The following is a 17,900-nucleotide window of genomic DNA, read 5'->3' on the forward strand; positions in this document are numbered from 1 at the left end:
TGCTGAAGAAAACAGTGGTAGCATGCATTGAGTGCATTCCAAACCTGCACTCCAGAATACAGGGCAGCAGGTTTCTGCTTGTAGACCCTGCTTTTATTCTCACAACTCAGTCACAAATCTATTGGCAGACATCAAACAAATCTGTTCTGCTCCTTGAGATTTCATTGCTGCATATTAAAAAAAAAGGGAAGCACCTCTATGTCCTTTATGAACTTATGATCTAATGATCAAAATCACTGTATAATAAGCTGTCGTTTATGGATACTGAGAGGTTTTATTTGGATTTTCTTTTTTTCCCCTCATATAGTTATTTAAAGATAGAATGGATTACCAGGTATGCCTGAGTAGGGATGACTGTGTTATTATCTAAATGAATTTATGATACTTGGGCTTGTCTAAATAAAGGTTCCTAAAGTAAAGAACTTGTCAGTATTAAACAGTCTTTAAGGCTTATTTTAGTTGCACCTATGTTTAATATTCCACTTTTTTCCTACAGTAAAGGACCAAAACAATATAAGTTATGTGTAGAAAACAGTGAGGATGTGTGTAACCAGGCATTTGCAATGGAAGTTTACTATGCTGAATGGATGGCTAATTACTTGAAGATGGTCACACTGACACAGACCTCAATGTTCTTTTATTTTTCATTAGATGAGCATTCCTATTAATTAATTTTGCCACTTCACTTAAACTTTTGTTCTTTTTGGGCTGGACCATTGTAACATATGGTATAAGAGGTTATTTAGAAAAAGAAACATGCAGACTTCAGAAATCTTTCTGAAAAGAAGGGACAAGGCAGGGGCAGAGGGTGGGCTTTGATATGAGTGTGTTAGGTCTCTACTACAGTATCCATTCAGAGTAGAAAGCATCAAGGAAAGGCTATGAGTTTGTTTCCCCCAAGAGAGAATCTTAAATGACCTGATTTTCTATTATCTGAGAAAGTTATCTTTATACACTCTGACTTACTGAGACAATTCACAGCAACTGAAATATGAGAAGGAATAATAAATCAAATTCAAAGAATATTTTATATTTCAAGAATTGGTTGGAAAACAGAACAGTGAAAGCATTTTCTCAAAAATTTTCCTTATTTCAAGTATCTAAAAGGAAATCACCAACTATCTGTCAATATCTCCATTGTTTATTAAGGAGAAACTTCTGTTTATTGAATTCATTATTTATAATGAAATTGTGCAAATCAGATGGTCTTCAAAACAACAGGCACTGTTTCTAGCTCCATTATTTAAAATCAAAATATTATGCTAACTTTAGACTTTTCAAGAAGGAGTGCAATTGAAAAATACCTTAACAACAGGACTCTTTTTAGCCTGAAATTATAAATAAAAATGAGTATTTTTCAAACTCATTTAAATAGTCTAGGGGTCTAGATCACATTTCAGAGGGTGATAATAGAAAATGCCATTCAAATATCCCAGATTTTTAAAGAAAGATTCAAAAATAAGAAATGTGTTGCATACTTAAGAGGTAGAAATAATTTAGCACATTTCAACCCCATGCATTGGAGTACAGTGGAAAGTCAATGAATTAGTATTGACTGATTTAGCTGTGAACCAGCAGTGATATAACCAGTGGAAAGGTGGGATTTATTAATATGTAAGCATCAGGTGCTGATGTGGATGTTCTGGCTGTAAGGTGAGTGAGTAAATGCACTGGTTTTGCACTACTCACTCAGAAATCACTGCAGTGAATTTCTAAATATTCATTGGGGCCTATACTATAAAATACTAAATCCATTTATGTCAATACAATGTTCCCAGCAACTTCTGAGATTTCATAATGAATCTAGAGAGAGAAGGATGAAATAGTAAGACTTTAGAAACAGAAGCAGAGGCACAAAGCTCAAGGCATCACCTGGAATAAATCACCAGGTGGTGATATATAAAAAGGTACCATTTGAGACTATGGTACATCTTGATGTGTTTTCTCCAGGAGTAAATTTGTCCTTATCAATGCTGAAGTAGTTTCCATGATTAGTAATGCTTCTAATGTACAGATCATAATGGGCTTTAAAATATTTTAACTCTTTCATATGTATATTGCATAACATAAAACTTCATCTATCCCAACAAAAAACAATTTCTGAGATTCCTATTATTGTCCTTTACCATTTATTCAGCTAAAAGAAATGGAAAATTTGGTAGTCCATATAAATATGTTAATTTTTTTTAGAAACTTTTTTAAAGTTCATTGTGTAGCACTTGTGAAATATTACATAAAAATGTAACATTGTTGTTAGAAGCTGTACCCCAGAAACCTAATTATGGTGATTTGGCTGAAATTCTCCATGTTTTATTGAATTTTCAGTAGTATTTACTACACAAATTCCCTTAATCTTACAATCTTCTTTATCTCTGAGGCTCAGTACCAGAGTTTGCACTAACACAGTTTCCAAGTAGTGATAACTGCCTCGCAGCGTAATTTTTCTGCTCAGAGGTATGCAGCCTTTCATTTCTTATTCCATTTATGTTCCCTCTGTAGGTCAGGAAAAAGAAATTTCAACCCAGGCTGTTCAGCATCATTCAATGTTGATGTCACTTGTCCAACAATCAGAGGATACTAGGGAGATTGTATGTCAACCACAGTTAGCACTTAAAATTTATCAATACTCACTTAAATATTTAAAGATTTTTTCTTCTTTTCTCTGTATATATTTCAAACACTAGTCAAGAATAGCAAGAAAGGAAACAGAAGAGGGATGTTAGTTGATGAAACTTGCATCTTTTGTCTCCTGGGTAATTCAATAGCTATGAAACTGAAATTAGTAGTGTCCAAAGATTTTCATACTTTTTGGAAGTATGAACATTCTTTCACTTTACCTTTGCCATGTGAGGTTTGAATACTCCGTGACCAACAGGATAAGCAGCAATGGGATCTCCTGTTTCCTTACAGCTACATGTTGCCTGTGGGCAGTCCTGAAGGTTACTGCATGATTGAAGTGGCTGCAGATGGAAACCCCCCTGTACAGCACAGACTTTCCTTCTCACATCAAGCATCTCAGGTGAGTCTGCAAAACATCAAAAAATAGCTATTTGCTTTGAACATTTCTTCAGCATATGCACTACAGTTATTTCCAAAGGAGAAAAGGTATATTCTAACTTCTTCTAAAGGAGGAAATATAATTCCTCTTCAGATATCATTATATCAACTTACTTTCTTTCTAATAGGTGTTTTTGCATCCAGCAACCACAACATATCCATTAATTTCTTCTTTTATTCGACTCTAAAGCCTCTATGCCTGCTGCACAAAGTCCATAAAAGGACATGGATGCTATGAGAGTTTAGAAAAAGTATATTAGCAGTGTCATTTACCTAAGGCCAAGGGGTTATAAGAAACAATTCAGATATTATTAAGCAGTAATTCTAGTTACTTTTTAGTTGCAAGCTACACTGTCTAGTGGAGGACAGTTATGAATCATCAGTGATTTATTTTGGTTTCAGTATTTTTGCTAGGACTTGGTGTCTGAATAGTATTGTGAAAATATCTGTCTCCATTTTGAAACTGGTATCAGAAGACTCATTCTGAATGGAAAAGAGGCCAGCTTTCCCAAATCTTGAATTTTTCAGTTATTCTTTGTCTTCATTTTATTGCCTTTTTTATGCATTCTCTCATCACAAGATTATTTCTGCATGAAACATTTTTGAACATTTTTAGACAAGAATTTGAACTGTGATTGACATCTTGCTTTATAAGTTTGTTCACTTGAAGACAGGTCAGTTATCTTTAGAGATGCTAATCTTGATGTGCATCTCACAGTACGCACTGCTGGTTTGTAACAGAATTTTTCCCTTGTGTGGTATGAAGTTTGAATGTCAAATCCTCATGACTAACTGTTACACTTTACAGATCTGCTCCTAATCTCCCAGAACCTCTATTTACAAAGTACACAATCAAAGAAAGAATAAAAAGACATTTCTTATCTCTAAGAGGTCTAATGAATATCTTCCCATTATTGCCCAAGATAATCCTTTTCACTACTCAGGCTAAAAGTGAAGAAGGATATTTTCAAATTAGTATTTGAAAAGTTAAACATAAGTCTTCCATAAGTTATTGATATAATGCTATATTAAACCTTTTATGTTATTAATAAGACTTTCAGGAATTTTTTCTTTGTGCCTCCTTAAAATATATTCTGGTTAAGTCAGTTAAATTCAGAACAGGACCTTTATAGAAAGAATGTATATTATGGTGTAGTAACATGAGCTTGAAAATCAAATACGTTATGAGAAAATCCAGTGGTGCTAGAAACAGAGCAAAGCCTACTGAAGTTGTTCTGTGATACACTGGATCTGTCCCCAAGGTTAGTGCTTTTGTAAAATAAGCCAGATAATAAAGGAGATTGCTTTGCCAGTGGAGTGTTAAAAACAGTGCTCTTAATCACAGATACTTTGTCATGCAGTCCAATGCTTTGCTTACTTCTTGAAAGAGATTCACAGGCAGAGAGAAAATGTTTGCAAACACTACTTACAAATCTTGTCTATCACTGCGGTGTTTCATAGCTTTGTTTGAAAGGGGATAAAGTCAAGTGATCTGAAATTAATCCAACAAGTGCAGAGCCAGTGTCTTTGAATTCCTTTGGTATGAAAAATCTGATATAATTTTATCCATGCTCTAAAGGAAGTAGGTGTTTTTCTTTTTCACTTCAGAATGAAAGACGCTGAGTAGAAGAATATCTGGCAGTATTCACATTCATTCTATCAAAAATTTCACTTGAAATTGTCAACATAGCTCCAGGACTGATAAAAGTAATACTGAAAACAACAAAGCAAAAATCATATGGATGTGTGAATTCCAGATAAATCAATGGGATGTTTTCCTCCTGTTTCTATTTCTTAACAGGTGTCTGAATATGATAGCGAACGGCCTCTTCACTATAAGTTACCCCCTCACATGTTTTACATATGCTGTGATAATTTCTGATTCCAATTTCTTGACTTGAGGGGGCTAGGTGTCACCCTCTTTCTGGACTAATGGTATAGTACAAATAAATGCATCATTGTGTGATGCAAGTTTAGTTTTCTTTCAATTCCTAAGAATTGGCAGGCACTTAGCAAATGAACTCAGGAGTGATGTAGTCCCATGTCAGAATTCCAGAAAGTCAGGAATTAGCTTGAGGAGTGGAATTCAGAGTGTTAAATGAGCCACAGATCATTTATATGTGATGATTAAGGGCTTGAATCCTAGGTCAGGCAACAGAGGAATTACCATAGTGAGCACTAATATGATGTGGCCAGACCCTGTGTGAAAAAGTTGTGATTGTTTCTTTGCAGCATTATAAGAATGTTCTAGACTTTTGGAAATTTGAAAATTTTCTTTTTTTTCCCCCTTGGGCTTCAGTATAGCAGTCTGTTTTCTGTCACTCATTAAAAAACTAAAATATTTTTTCTGTATTCCCCTTATCTTGAGATCCCATAGGTCCCAGGTCCTAAAGGAAATGTCTTCAAGTCTACAGCTTGTCCTGTGTTCCTGCACCAAACTTCAGCCATGAATGTTCAACTCATCATATAGGATGAGGGTATCTATGTAAAAAACTTACCATGTTCACTGTCATTGAGGCTGAGAATTCCAAATTGGGTTTTGTGGAAAGTATGTTGTCTTATATATTTGAAAATATGAAAACAAATTAAACCATCCTTTTGGTAAGGATTATTCAAAAACAAAAAAAAAAAGAGAACATTTTTTAAAATAATCACTTCAGAAAGCATCAGAGTTTTTGCTCATCTTCAAGTAATGATTATTTCCTTTATCAGTATCTATTGTTCTTTCATTGTTTACAATAACATCACAAATCATATTTTTTCTGACAAGTCTCTTTTTGTTTCTGCAGATCAACTTTGGATCAATCTTCCTTGGAAAGGTTCCTGTTCATGAGGAGGTTCATCGATGTGCTGGGCAGATATATGGCTTTAAAGGATGCATTAGGGATTTTCAAGTCAACCACAAAGAGTTGTTCATCATAGATGAGGCTCTTGAAGGAAGGAATGTTGAGAACTGCAATGTTCCAATATGTGATTATCATCCATGTCACAATGGGGGGACCTGCACTAGGTAAGAGGCATTTATTTACCCATTTTATCATTCATTCTTGATGAAAAATTACTATAATTTTCTCTGTAATGAAATAATCACCAATCTTTTGTCCTGATAATTTCAAATAGAAAATGTGGCATCTTCATGCCAGCCAGAGAGATGTTACACTTTATTTGCTTGCATGAAAAGTGATATAAAATATAATGACATTGTCCACACAGGATATACATTTTGTTGAAGGCAGAGTTCCTTTGCAACCAACCAGATCAGTACTGCTACAAAACTAAATCTGAACCTTTCTATAGACAGTTTGGACAGAAGGCACATAAGAGGTCATTCTTTTTCCTAACAACTCCATATCTTAGTTGTGTACCCTCACACATTTTCATGGTGTGTTCCTGAGTGCAAATGTTCATCATCATGCTATGGAAACACTAACAAGTGACTTTCTTGTTGACCTTCAGCATATGTGAAAAGATGCTGTCAAAAAACCTTTGAAAGCTAAGGTGCATTATGCTGAAAGAGGAAATGGAGTCTGAAAGAGACATGAGTGAAAAAAACAGAGGATAATGGTTCAGTTGAATGATGGTTCAGTAGGAGCACAGTAACTTTTTCAGCCATAGCAACTTGATCATTATCTCAGGAACTCAACATTTAGAAACACATTTCTGTTTAGAAATTATTGAATTTATGAAGTAGCTGCCAAATTATTAAAAAATTGTACTTCACTTCAAGGCAAATGCTGAACAGAACAATTTAAAGATCTTTTGATGTTCTAGGCCACTGTGTGTTTCTTTGATTGAGGAGATCTTGAACAAATTTTTGAGGGACTTCTCTGCCTCTTGATTGATATGAGCACACAAAAAATACAAAACAGGTCTTTGATCTCTAAGTCTTGTTTGACTAGAGCACAAATGAAAGCAAGGCAGTTTTATGAAAACACACAATTTGCCTACCAGTCTGATGAAACTGAGTGTGTACTTTGGAGTAATGAATCTGGTTTTTCTCTGTTGGTTTTTACTGTATCTCTGCCATTCTACTGCTTGGCCTGTCAGCTGCCATTATGGAATACTGTTTCATTTGAATTTGTGTCCTGAATAATTCATGAGGATTGGATTTATTTCCTGCTTTTCTGTTTTCCAGCTGCTGGCCTGGGCCCTTTTCAGAAATGTTTTTGTTTTGAAATAGGTCACTTCTCTTCTGCCCAGAGGTGTCATGGAAGACTGGGTATGTGCAAACCAGGGATAAGTGGCTGTTCAGTAGCACAGTTTTCATGATTTTCTACAACAGCCAACTGATTTTCAGGGATCACCTTCTCCAAACCCAAGAATTATTCAATCTAATAAGCAGGAAATCAACTGTCAGCAAGGCTGAACAGATTAATTAGATGCTTCTGACAAAACTCAAACATTAAAAAGAAGTATACAAGAGATAGAAACATGTCCAGGTGATCTGGACAGAGTACAGAGAAAAAATCCAGCTCCACAGATATGGAGCTGGAAAGCCAAAGCCCTTCTGGATAATGATCTGGCTGGGATGGGCAGAGCAAAAGCAAAAGCCTCTACAAGGATATCAGCAGCAAAAGGAAGACCTCAGAAAATGTAGGCTTGCTGCTGAATGGGGAAAAATCCTGGTGACAAAGGATTCAGGAAAGACTGAGGTGCCTTCTTTGCCGTAGTCTTTATGGATAACTGGGCTCCAGGAATCCTATTCCTCTCCTGTAGGACAAAGTCTGAAGAAAGGAAGATTTACACTTGGTGGATGATAATCAGATTAGAGAGTTTTTAAATCAACTGGACATATATCCGTGGGACGTGATGGGAGTCACACGTGAGAGTGATGAGGGAACTATCTGGTGTCATAGCAAGATTTTTGCCAGGTGTTTCAATTACACTGCTTAATGGCAAAAAGAAATAAAAACTGATAATTTTCATTGCATTTGATTCTTCAGGTGCTTGGCAACTAGTTAGTGGGTTTGCTTCTAAAAGACCATGAAGTATTACGTAGCAAATATCTGTGTCATGTTTTTTTAAGGAAGACTGGAGTTTGTCAACTCATATTGCTGAGTATAGAGAGGTGTGTTTCTAAGAAACATTTTTTACAGTGGTTCTGAAAAGATATTTACTTGCCTTTTCTCATCATTAGAGAAAAAAATACTACTGTAGTGTTCAACCCATTAATTACAATAATTATGCAAAAGAAATTTATTTGAACGGGGAAAATATTCTTTATCATTTTAGTAGAAGAAGACAGGGATTAGAATGTACCTAGTTTTCAGACACAAAATTTCAGGGTGCAGCTGACCCTTAGTTCTGGTCATTGGTTGTATCAGGTGTTCCCCTGGCATTTGTCAGGGCAAGACTTTGCACCAGGTAGGGCATCAGGACAGACCCAGCCTTTGGACTTTGGGGATATCTCTGGGTGTAGTGACATGCTGAGGCAGGACTGGGACATCAGTCCACTGGTAGGGGATCAGGATCAAGTTCAGAAAGGGGAACAAGGGCCAGACACAACCCTAAATTGTCTAGGCAGGGCAATGGTGACAGAAAAACAGAGCTTCAGCATGGGTAATGGTGACTTGGGACGGCAGATAATGTAACTCCAAATGTGCCTCATTTCCTCTTTCTTACCCCCTGTTTGATACCCTGAGCATGATGCCATATGGTCTGGGACATCACTTGGGTCAGTTGGGGTAAACTGTGTCTCCTTCCAACTCCTTCTGCTGCCCCAGCCTCTGCACTGCTGTGGGGGGGGTGAGGAGCAGAAAGGCCTTGATTGTGTTATCAATCCAATGTTCAGCACAAATGTAAAACACAGCTCCCCACCAGTACAATATTAACTCTATCCCAGCCAAAGCCTGCACAACAGACCAAAATCCATTGGTTTCAAAAGTGTTTAAACATATGTTTCATCAGATGAATGTTTCAATAGAAATCTAAATTTTTAATTCTTTACATAGTCATTATGTATTAGATTAAAAACCAAAACAGTCTAACTATAGAAGTGCTCTACTCCTTTAAAAAACACTTTTCCAAGTTCCCTAGCTCTTTTACAGCACTTTAACTTTATGCTAAGGTAGAATTCCAGAATAATTTCAGAGGGGGGAAAAATGGCAACTATTGTGTAAATTTAAGGGTTTGATGCCACATAATTCTGTGGCATACAAAGCTCATTGGATTTGGATGTGTTTGAAATGGGCATGGAAAGATTAACCTAGGAAGCTCTTAATATTCTGTGTGGCCCCCTGATCATATGAACCAGATGTTGCAAACCAAGCTTAGTGTTAATTAAGAAGACACATCTGTGTGTGGGAAATAAACTCACAAAATTTCCTCACCAATGATTTGACAATTATGTCAGCTACTACATTAGTAGCAATTGATTCATGCATTTGTTTTAAATTTTATAAAGATTCAAAAAATGTAAACATACACAAGCTTAGCTTTTATAGTGTAGAATGCAATCACAAAGTTAATTGCTCCCACAAACAATCATGTTTGCAGTGTCTCAAACTATTCTCACAGTGATTATTCGTACTGTTGTTATTCCCCATGTATTGATGCAGCAGATGGGTCCATTAATGTTAATCAATTAACCAAGACTGAAAAATCAAACTCAATTAGCAATAAATTTCAATAGAGAGACACTTATCTTCAGATTTCAGCTGCCATGTATGCTGTAATCAACAAAATATATGAGGAATTTAAATTTTCAATTTTAATATCCTAATAATATAAGAGATACCTTCCTAGATATGTTGGTCTCATTTGAATAGTACCTTTTTATCTATAAATAGAGAAATACATATTCTAAAGCATACTTCAGAAATTGCCTGTTTTCTGCATTCTGGAAATCATGCAATTCCTCTTTAGCCTCTAAGAACAGATCACTAAATGAAAATTTTCATCCAAACTCTTTTCTAAAGTTCATCTGATAACCTTTTGAATGTCTTTTAGAAAAAAAAAATGGAGAATGAGTTCAGGGTTAGGTTAGCTTGTAAGAACAAGATAATTTTATGGTTGAACATGGTTAAGTGATAGACAATCTTATGATGTAGATGATGAGGAGAGCAGATGAAGTGATTTAACAAATTTTGTGGTGTCCTTTTAGTATATATCCTGAATATCAATTTAAAGTAGAAATGTGAATTTTTAGGAGAAAAAAGAAAGACCTTAAACTGTAGACCTTGGAGACACTAAAATGTTCTTTGCAAACTTTTTACATCTCCTTTTTCCTTTCAAAGGCTAATCCTGGTGATCCCTTTCCAGCCATGTGCCAAAAATGCATTTATGCTTGCTTATGCCCATAAGCCAAAACTGTGTAGGTTTCAGCTGAAAGTATTAATCTAAAGATAGGCTTGTATGCCTTTATTAATTATTTTCTCACATTTTTAGCACAGAGCTGCAGTCTGCTTCCAGCTTGAAAAATCTGGTTTGTGTGTTTTTTGACCTAAAGATAGAATTGTTACCCTAGAATATGCAGGTTCCTTCAAACTAAGGAACACTGAAGCATTTCTCCAAAACTAGAAAGAGTATGGCAGGTCAAATTTTTAGAATTGCTCATGGATTTTCTCTCACTGCTTTAGTTGTAGGTGTTTTTGGGTAAGAAAGGTACCAGCTAGTCATAAATAATGGAATTTATCATATATCAATAAGCTTTTTATAGATGTGTTTTGTAGACTAGGAGACTCAGGCCAATATATTAGCTAGAACATCCATTTTTTGGGGTTTTTACCAATCTAAATCCTAGTTAACACCCATTTTAAGTTCAGAATTAGTACTTTAAGTTCCACCATATTCAGGTTTTGCAAAAAGATTAACCAAAGGGATTAAAATTCATCTTAGTTGATCTTCAAATGAAGAAAATTTCCAGATGGGAGTTGTTTACCCTTATAACTTTTCAGAAATTTCAACAAATGCAGTTATGCATGCTGATCTGTATGAAGAAGATAAACTACTGTGCCTTTTCAAGGGGTGATTTTTAGGCAGATCTCTCAATACCAAAGATGTCCACATTTTACAACTCCAGAAGTGGATGTTGGGATGATGATAATGGTGATGATGATGATGATTCATGCTTACACATACCATTATTTAGGACGACTAGTTGGGAGACTTGATTTTTTGGGGTCCTGCTTTTTTTATGAGATTAGATATTTTAGTGGGAGTTTGGTACTTAAGAGATTTACATTTGGAAATCTATTACTTTTTTCTATTACTTCAAATTTGATTTTGGAGAATAGAATAATTAATTTACATCTATTTCCAAGCTGTTTCCTTTTTCTGGAAGAGAGATTATTCATCCTTTTTGGTTTCTCATGATCTTTGGAAAAATTAATGCCATTCTTATCAAGAAATAAAAGTTTTGAGGAGGCTGAAAGATAATTCCATAATGACCAAAAATCCAGCTGGATGTGTGTTTGTTTCATTGTATTCTCACAAGAAAGTCAAATAAGTCAAAAAGAAAAATTTCATTTCTAGTTTTCCTAACACTAAGTGTAAAGAGGTAGAGAATTCACTTACCTAGATTGATCTTTCTGGTGGAAGGAATTAATTTGGGTTAAGTCCTGTATAAAAACTCTGCACATTGTTTTTCTGGATAAAATCTTAATTTCTCCTACATTAGTTTTTGTTAAATAAGAACAGAAAACTAAAATTTAATGCCTTCTAGCCCTTGAAGATTAAACAGTAAATTTTTCTAATCTACAGTTTTGTTAGGATATCTGTTTCAAGACTGAATTAATTGAACCAGATGTGTCTCACTCTTTGCATCAGAAATAGATTCCCATTTTATCATATTTAATTTCTTGGACATTGTATTCCTCAGATTATAGTAGCATGGAGGAAAGATTTGACAAAGAAATCAAAGCCATATTCCATTAAGCTGACAGCATTAAGTGATGATGTTTTAGATTTTAAACAAAACATCTATAAGACCTCAGGAAAGTTTATGATGATAATGTATGGGAACACAGCAAAATATAAAATCATAAATTTTGTTGGATATACTAGTATTGAACTGCTATTCTTTTCAAATAAGCATTTTTAAAATATAGAACTTCTTTAAAATATAGAACTAGTGATTAAAATGAGGTACTCTCTTCAGAATTTGTTTGCTTCTGAACATAATTTTATCTTAGAAATATTGTTGTAATAACAAATTCTGACAATTGAAAAATAATCAAAACAAGCAAGTTAGAAAAAGTGATATTCAAACCATAAAGCATTCTGCTTTTAATTTAGGTGGCATTGTAGTGATTCTCTTAAAAATGTTTGTGGGAAAATCAATTTTTTATGTTCTCAGATCCACAGATTTAGTATCCGATTAGTGTGAAAAGTGGCACACTGAAAACAGTGCACGTAAGAAAATCAAGGATCAAAATATAAAGGGCTTCAAATTCCTGACTCTTTAGATAATGTGCAGGCTGTGCACAAATTTTTTTACACATCATGTTATATATAATCTCTATTGAATTTTACTTAAATCAGAGAAGCTGCCATTGCTAAAATTTTACTGGGGGTATTGAAATACCAGTAAATGCCATTATTATACCAGTAATCTTGGAATGTTTTGACTGAATGCCTAGAAATTCTATGTAGCATTATTTCTGCGAATTACAGCAGAACCAAATCAGCATTTCTGATAGCTTTAATTCCAGAAAGGGTATCTAGTTTGAAGTTTTAAAATACAACAGAGCAGCAAAATTAATGGAATACTTTTCCAAGGCAAATGAGATGTTTAAGCATAAGTAGAAATACTCAAAACACTATTCATACAAATTTCTCCAATTGGAGAAGTAGTGTGCAGATTCTTAACAAGAATTTCACTTCACTGTTAATACTGACAAATAATAGAGCTCAGACTGTTTGCTATAAGGTATATCACGTAATATATGTATGAAAACTGACTAGTGTGTCATATTCATTGAACTAATGGTTTTCCAAAATCCCACATAGGTAATGCTTTCAGTATAAGTTCTTCTGCAGACCCAAGCTCAGAGAGTGGTGGTGAACAGTTAGACCCATGTGTCAGTCAGTCACTAGTGAGGTCTCCCAACTCAGTGCTGGGCCCAGTCCTGTTTAATATCTGTATTGATGATCTGGATGAGGGGATGGTCTGCATCCTCAGTAAATTCACAGAGAGCTTCAAGCTGGGTGGGAGTGTTGATCTGCTGAAGTCAGGAAGGCTTTGCAGAGGCACCTGGACAGGCTGGATCCATGGGCCAAGGCCAATTTTGTGAGGTTCAGTAACACAAGAGTCAGGTCCAACACTTGGGTCACAACAACCCCATGCAGAGCTCCAGGCTTGGAACAGAATGGCTGGAAAACTGCCCAGAATAAAAGCCCTGGCATGCTGGTTGACAGCAGCTGAACATGAGCCAGGGTGTGCCCAGGTGGCCCAGAAGGCCAATGGCATCCTGGCCTGTACCAACAATCGTGTGGCCAGCAGGACCAGGGCAGTGATTGTCCCCCTGTACTCAGCACTGGTGAGGCCACACCTCAAATCCTGTGTGCAGTTTTGAGCCCTCCTTATAAGAAAGACACTCTGAGGTGCTGGAGTGTGTCCAGAGAAGGGCAGTGGACATGGCATTCCAGCCTGGAGAAAATTAGTGTCAGTGGGGACCTTATTACTCTGTTCAACAACCTGAAAGTAGGTTGCAACAAGGTGAGTGTTTCCCTCTTCTCCCAATTAATAAGTGACAGAACTAGAGGAAATGGCCTCAGGTTGCAGCAGGGGAGATTTAGGTTGGATATTAGGGGAAAAAATTTACCAAAATTTTATATATTGGAACACACTGCCCAGGAAAGTGGTCAAACCACCAGATAATCTGCAGTATCCGTAATACATGTCAGAACATTTCTTCCTTTGCTGCTGACCTAACATGCACACCTACTTACTAGCTATAGATTTCTACACTTCATACTGAAAATTACAGACAGAGAACCACTAGTGTAGTTAATGGAGGTCGAATGGGTTAGAACTTCATTGTTCTGAAACCTTGCTTGGAAGGTTATCATTGAAATAAAACAGTGAGGCTTATCAGAGGTCACAGAACAGAACAGGTTTTGATTATGCTTTAGAGAAGCTTTCTTTGCCTTTGGTACCTTGTTAGCTTCGAGGAACATGCTTAGTATTCAAATAGAATTTGAGAAGTCTGGATATGAAGTGTCATCTTGATATAGATGGTTATCATGACACCAGATTTGGTTTTGTACTTTATTTCTTTCTCAGAAAGCACTTATTTAAGTTTGCCTTTTAGAAATATAAAAAAATGTTTTATTTTGTTTGTTTGTTGTTTTGGGTTTTTTTAATGGAAGACCATGGTTTTTGGATTTAATAAAACTAGCCAACTTTGTGATCATCTGAAAAGATAAATATACATAGCTGTACCATGATAGTCACGAGAATTTCATGCTCCATGTGTATACAGATAATGAATTTAGATTAGCTGTCTTTTAAGTAGCCAAACCTAGCTAAAAGACAGCTTTTAGGAAGCAGAAAGACAGAAATAGAGGAGACATTCTGCCAAAAGATCCCTAAGTATCCAGCTGACTATTCAAAGGCAAAGGTAACTAGTACTTCAATTTTTTCTCAGAGCCCATTGGAATGAGGTGCTTATACTGTCTTCCTCACAACTGGCTCCAGTTATATTAGGTCTTGCATGTTGTGAAGAAGGGACCTTTTATTTTATTTTTTTACTAGAGTAGAGGAAATGTATTGTACTTGAATATCTGTATAGAGGCTTTGCCCCAGAGGTCCCGGTTGTCCTTGATGGGCTGCAGCTGCAATGTCCTTAATTGGGCTGCAGCTGTGACAAATGAAGATAACTGGGATAAAAGGGGGTGGGTTAGCCAGTCAGGGAGAGCTGTGAAGGAGCCCTGAACTGAGAGAGAACAGTATGTAGAAGAAGGAGTCTGTGCTGTGAAGATCTGCCGCCATGAGAATACACCAAGGAGGTATGGACTTTAGAAATCTAACAACAATATGGGACTCTAGAAATAGACTAACAACACTAGAGAAAACTTATAGAAGTTCTGTATTACTCTGAAGTGAAGGGGAACATAGAAGATCAATATGTTATTTTATTCTCAAAACATCCAGAGACTTAAGAATTACCTGATGTCTTGCTAGAAAATTAGTACATTGCTCTTCAGGAAAGACTGTCTTGGATAAAAAATATGTATGAAACAACCACTTTTGAAGGCTGGTTTTCTGAAATCTGTATCCTTGGAAATATGAAGGGAAAATGACCCTAGAACCACAAAAATCCTTTTGTCCTTTACCAGGACCTCTCTCAGGTTACTTCACAGTAGAAGTCAGAACAAAACCTGGGTCACTAGTTCCCTCCATAATTAGTGGAGGTGTCTAGCATTGTTGTGGAACAATACAAATCACTACACCACTGCTCCCTGAAACCTGATTTCATTACCATGATGATAATATGGGATATATATTTCATATACATGATGTCATAGTCATATGAGTTTTTGGACATCCTACTCATGTCTGTACATGAAGCCCGAATATGTTAACATGTAGAGTACTTTAATGAATACTTTACTTTGCTGTGTACCTAAAAGAACATGTTTGTGCTAGCAGGTTTTCACATTCATGAATAGGTTGTAGTACTAAATGAGATCAGGTTCTAAAAAATTCCATTGGGAGCAGGCACCTCAAGAATGCTGCAAGGCGAAAATCACAGATGGAAACCAGTTACTCAGAGGCAGAAATTCTGTTTTAAATAGTTATTGAAACTGCCAGTCATAAGGGCTCCACTGGCAAGCTGGCCCAGTCCAATGGCTGGGGTGTGATGGTGAGTCTTTGCTCTGGAGAGACAGCAGACACCTTCTTTACTGATCTAGTAGTGGCTGTCTGAACTGTCAGATCAAAACTGCTGCCCTGTGACCTTCTGAGCATCTGGCCAAGTAAGACCAGCTGCTGGGAATTGAGGAGGAGCTCGGCAGCAAGGCTCGCTTTGCTGGCTGGAACATTCAGGAACCCTCATGTGCACTAAGTGTGGATGAGTCACCTCTGTTCTGGTTCAGCACTCGTCATCAACTTAGACCACAATTATCACTGATCACTTCAATGACTGTTATTTACATTGGAGTTCTCTTTCTACGTTCCCCAGCAAATTTTCTTGGGATTGCAGAGGGATGTGTAAGCCTTCAGTTTCAGAAGCTCTGGTCATGACATCACTTTTCTGTTTCCAAACAGCCTTTAAAGCTACTAATAGATAGTGAAGTTTCATTATTGAGTCACCATGTCATGAGCTTGCTGTAATCATGGGGAATTTGTGAAGTGTGTAATAAATATCTGTGTGAAAACACAGATAGAAACGCATGTGGATATGTATGCAATAAAACAAATTATATGCTGACTATAACTGTGCTATATATGTATTGTTCCATTCTGCAAAACCATCCTGTCTTCATTATACTTTTGGGTTTTACAGTGTATTTTTGGTGAGGGTGCTAAGGGCAATTTTTAAAATTTCATATCTCACCCCAATTGCAAAGACAAGGACACTGAGAAAACAGGTAAAATCCCAAAAAGTCATGAACTGGAGTACATTGGGAGTGAATTCTATCAATTAAATATAAAAGAACAGCACTTCTTCAAAATGCATGAGTGCTGTCCTGTAAATAACATACTTTTTTTCTATATTTCTCAGTGACAATCTTAGCAATTAGAATCATAGAATAATTGAGGTTGGAAAAGACCTCCAAGATCATCTAGTCCAACCTTTGACCAATCTCCACCTTGCCAACTAGATCATAGGACTAAGTGCCATCTCCAGTTATTTCCTGAGCACTGATAGCCTTGAACCTCTCCTGACATAGCTTTAGCCATCTCCTCTTGTCCTGTCACTTGCTACCTGCAAGGTGAGCCCAACCCCAACCTGACTGCAGCCTCCTCTCAGGGAGTTGGAGGGAGGAATAAGGTCTCCCTGAGACTCCATTTCTCCAGGATAAGCAACCCCAGCTACCACAGCTGCTCTTCCTATGATTTTCTCTCTAGACCAATTCTTCAGCAGCTCAGTTGTCCTTCTCTGGACACACTCCAGCACCTCAATGTCCTTCTTGTATTGAGGGAGGGCCCAGAACTGAACACAGCACTCAAGGTGCAGCTTCACCAGTGCCAGGTACGGGGGGACAATCATTGTCCTGGTCCTGCTGGCCACACTGTTGCTGCTACAGGCCAGGATGCCTTTGGCCTTTTTGGCCACCTGGCCACACTGCTGGCTCCTATTTACAGCTTTAATTAATTTTTTTACTTCTGGATTATTCATATCATGAGGTCTGGAAAAGACCAAGGAAAATACACAGAAATAAGCTAGAGAATGGTATATCATCAATAACAGAGATTTTCAATCTAAACAAATTCTTCACAGCAAGGGCTTTTGAGTTACAAATGGTTAGCATTTTGAGCTCAAGTTTTAAAATAAAACATGAAGACTATTATCTGTAGCCTGAATAATATCCATTAATTATTCTGTTTTGCAGTAGAACATAATATGTTACCATGATTGTATTTCAGTTGTCAGATATGCCCAATAATTCATTCATTTTTCCATTCTGTAAACCATTTCCAGAAATATTGCATAATATTTCTAGATTGGAGCCTAAGCATGGTAGTTCATTAACCCAGACTTAAGCACTTTCCTCTATACCTTCAGGGATTAATTATGGACATCATATCTTACCAAAATATTCAGAGATTGATTTAAATCCCAAAATTCACACTAAGCTCATTTTCATCATGTTTTCATTTTGTGCAAGCCAGATTTTTTTTTTTTTGCATTCATTAGCATTCAGGATATTGTTACATGGATCAGAGTCACTACCTG

The 17,900-nt window shown here is 36.4% G+C and overlaps 1 protein-coding gene across 1 annotated transcript in view; it reads left to right on the plus strand.

Annotated features, from left to right (window-relative positions):
* EYS (eyes shut homolog) overlaps nucleotides 1-17,900 on the plus strand; it is a 791,734-nt gene that overhangs the window by 682,101 nt on the left and 91,733 nt on the right. The window contains exons 40-41 of the mRNA XM_071445583.1: nucleotides 2,911-3,019; nucleotides 5,847-6,067. Of these exons, the coding sequence (XP_071301684.1) occupies nucleotides 2,911-3,019; nucleotides 5,847-6,067 (330 nt within the window). The remainder of the gene's footprint in view (nucleotides 1-2,910; nucleotides 3,020-5,846; nucleotides 6,068-17,900) is intronic.

Source organism: Agelaius tricolor, unplaced genomic scaffold (assembly GCF_023055355.1).
Source record: "Agelaius tricolor isolate 1412-34295 unplaced genomic scaffold, bAgeTri1.0.p SCAF_1, whole genome shotgun sequence".
In the NCBI taxonomy this organism is placed as follows: domain Eukaryota; kingdom Metazoa; phylum Chordata; class Aves; order Passeriformes; family Icteridae; genus Agelaius; species Agelaius tricolor.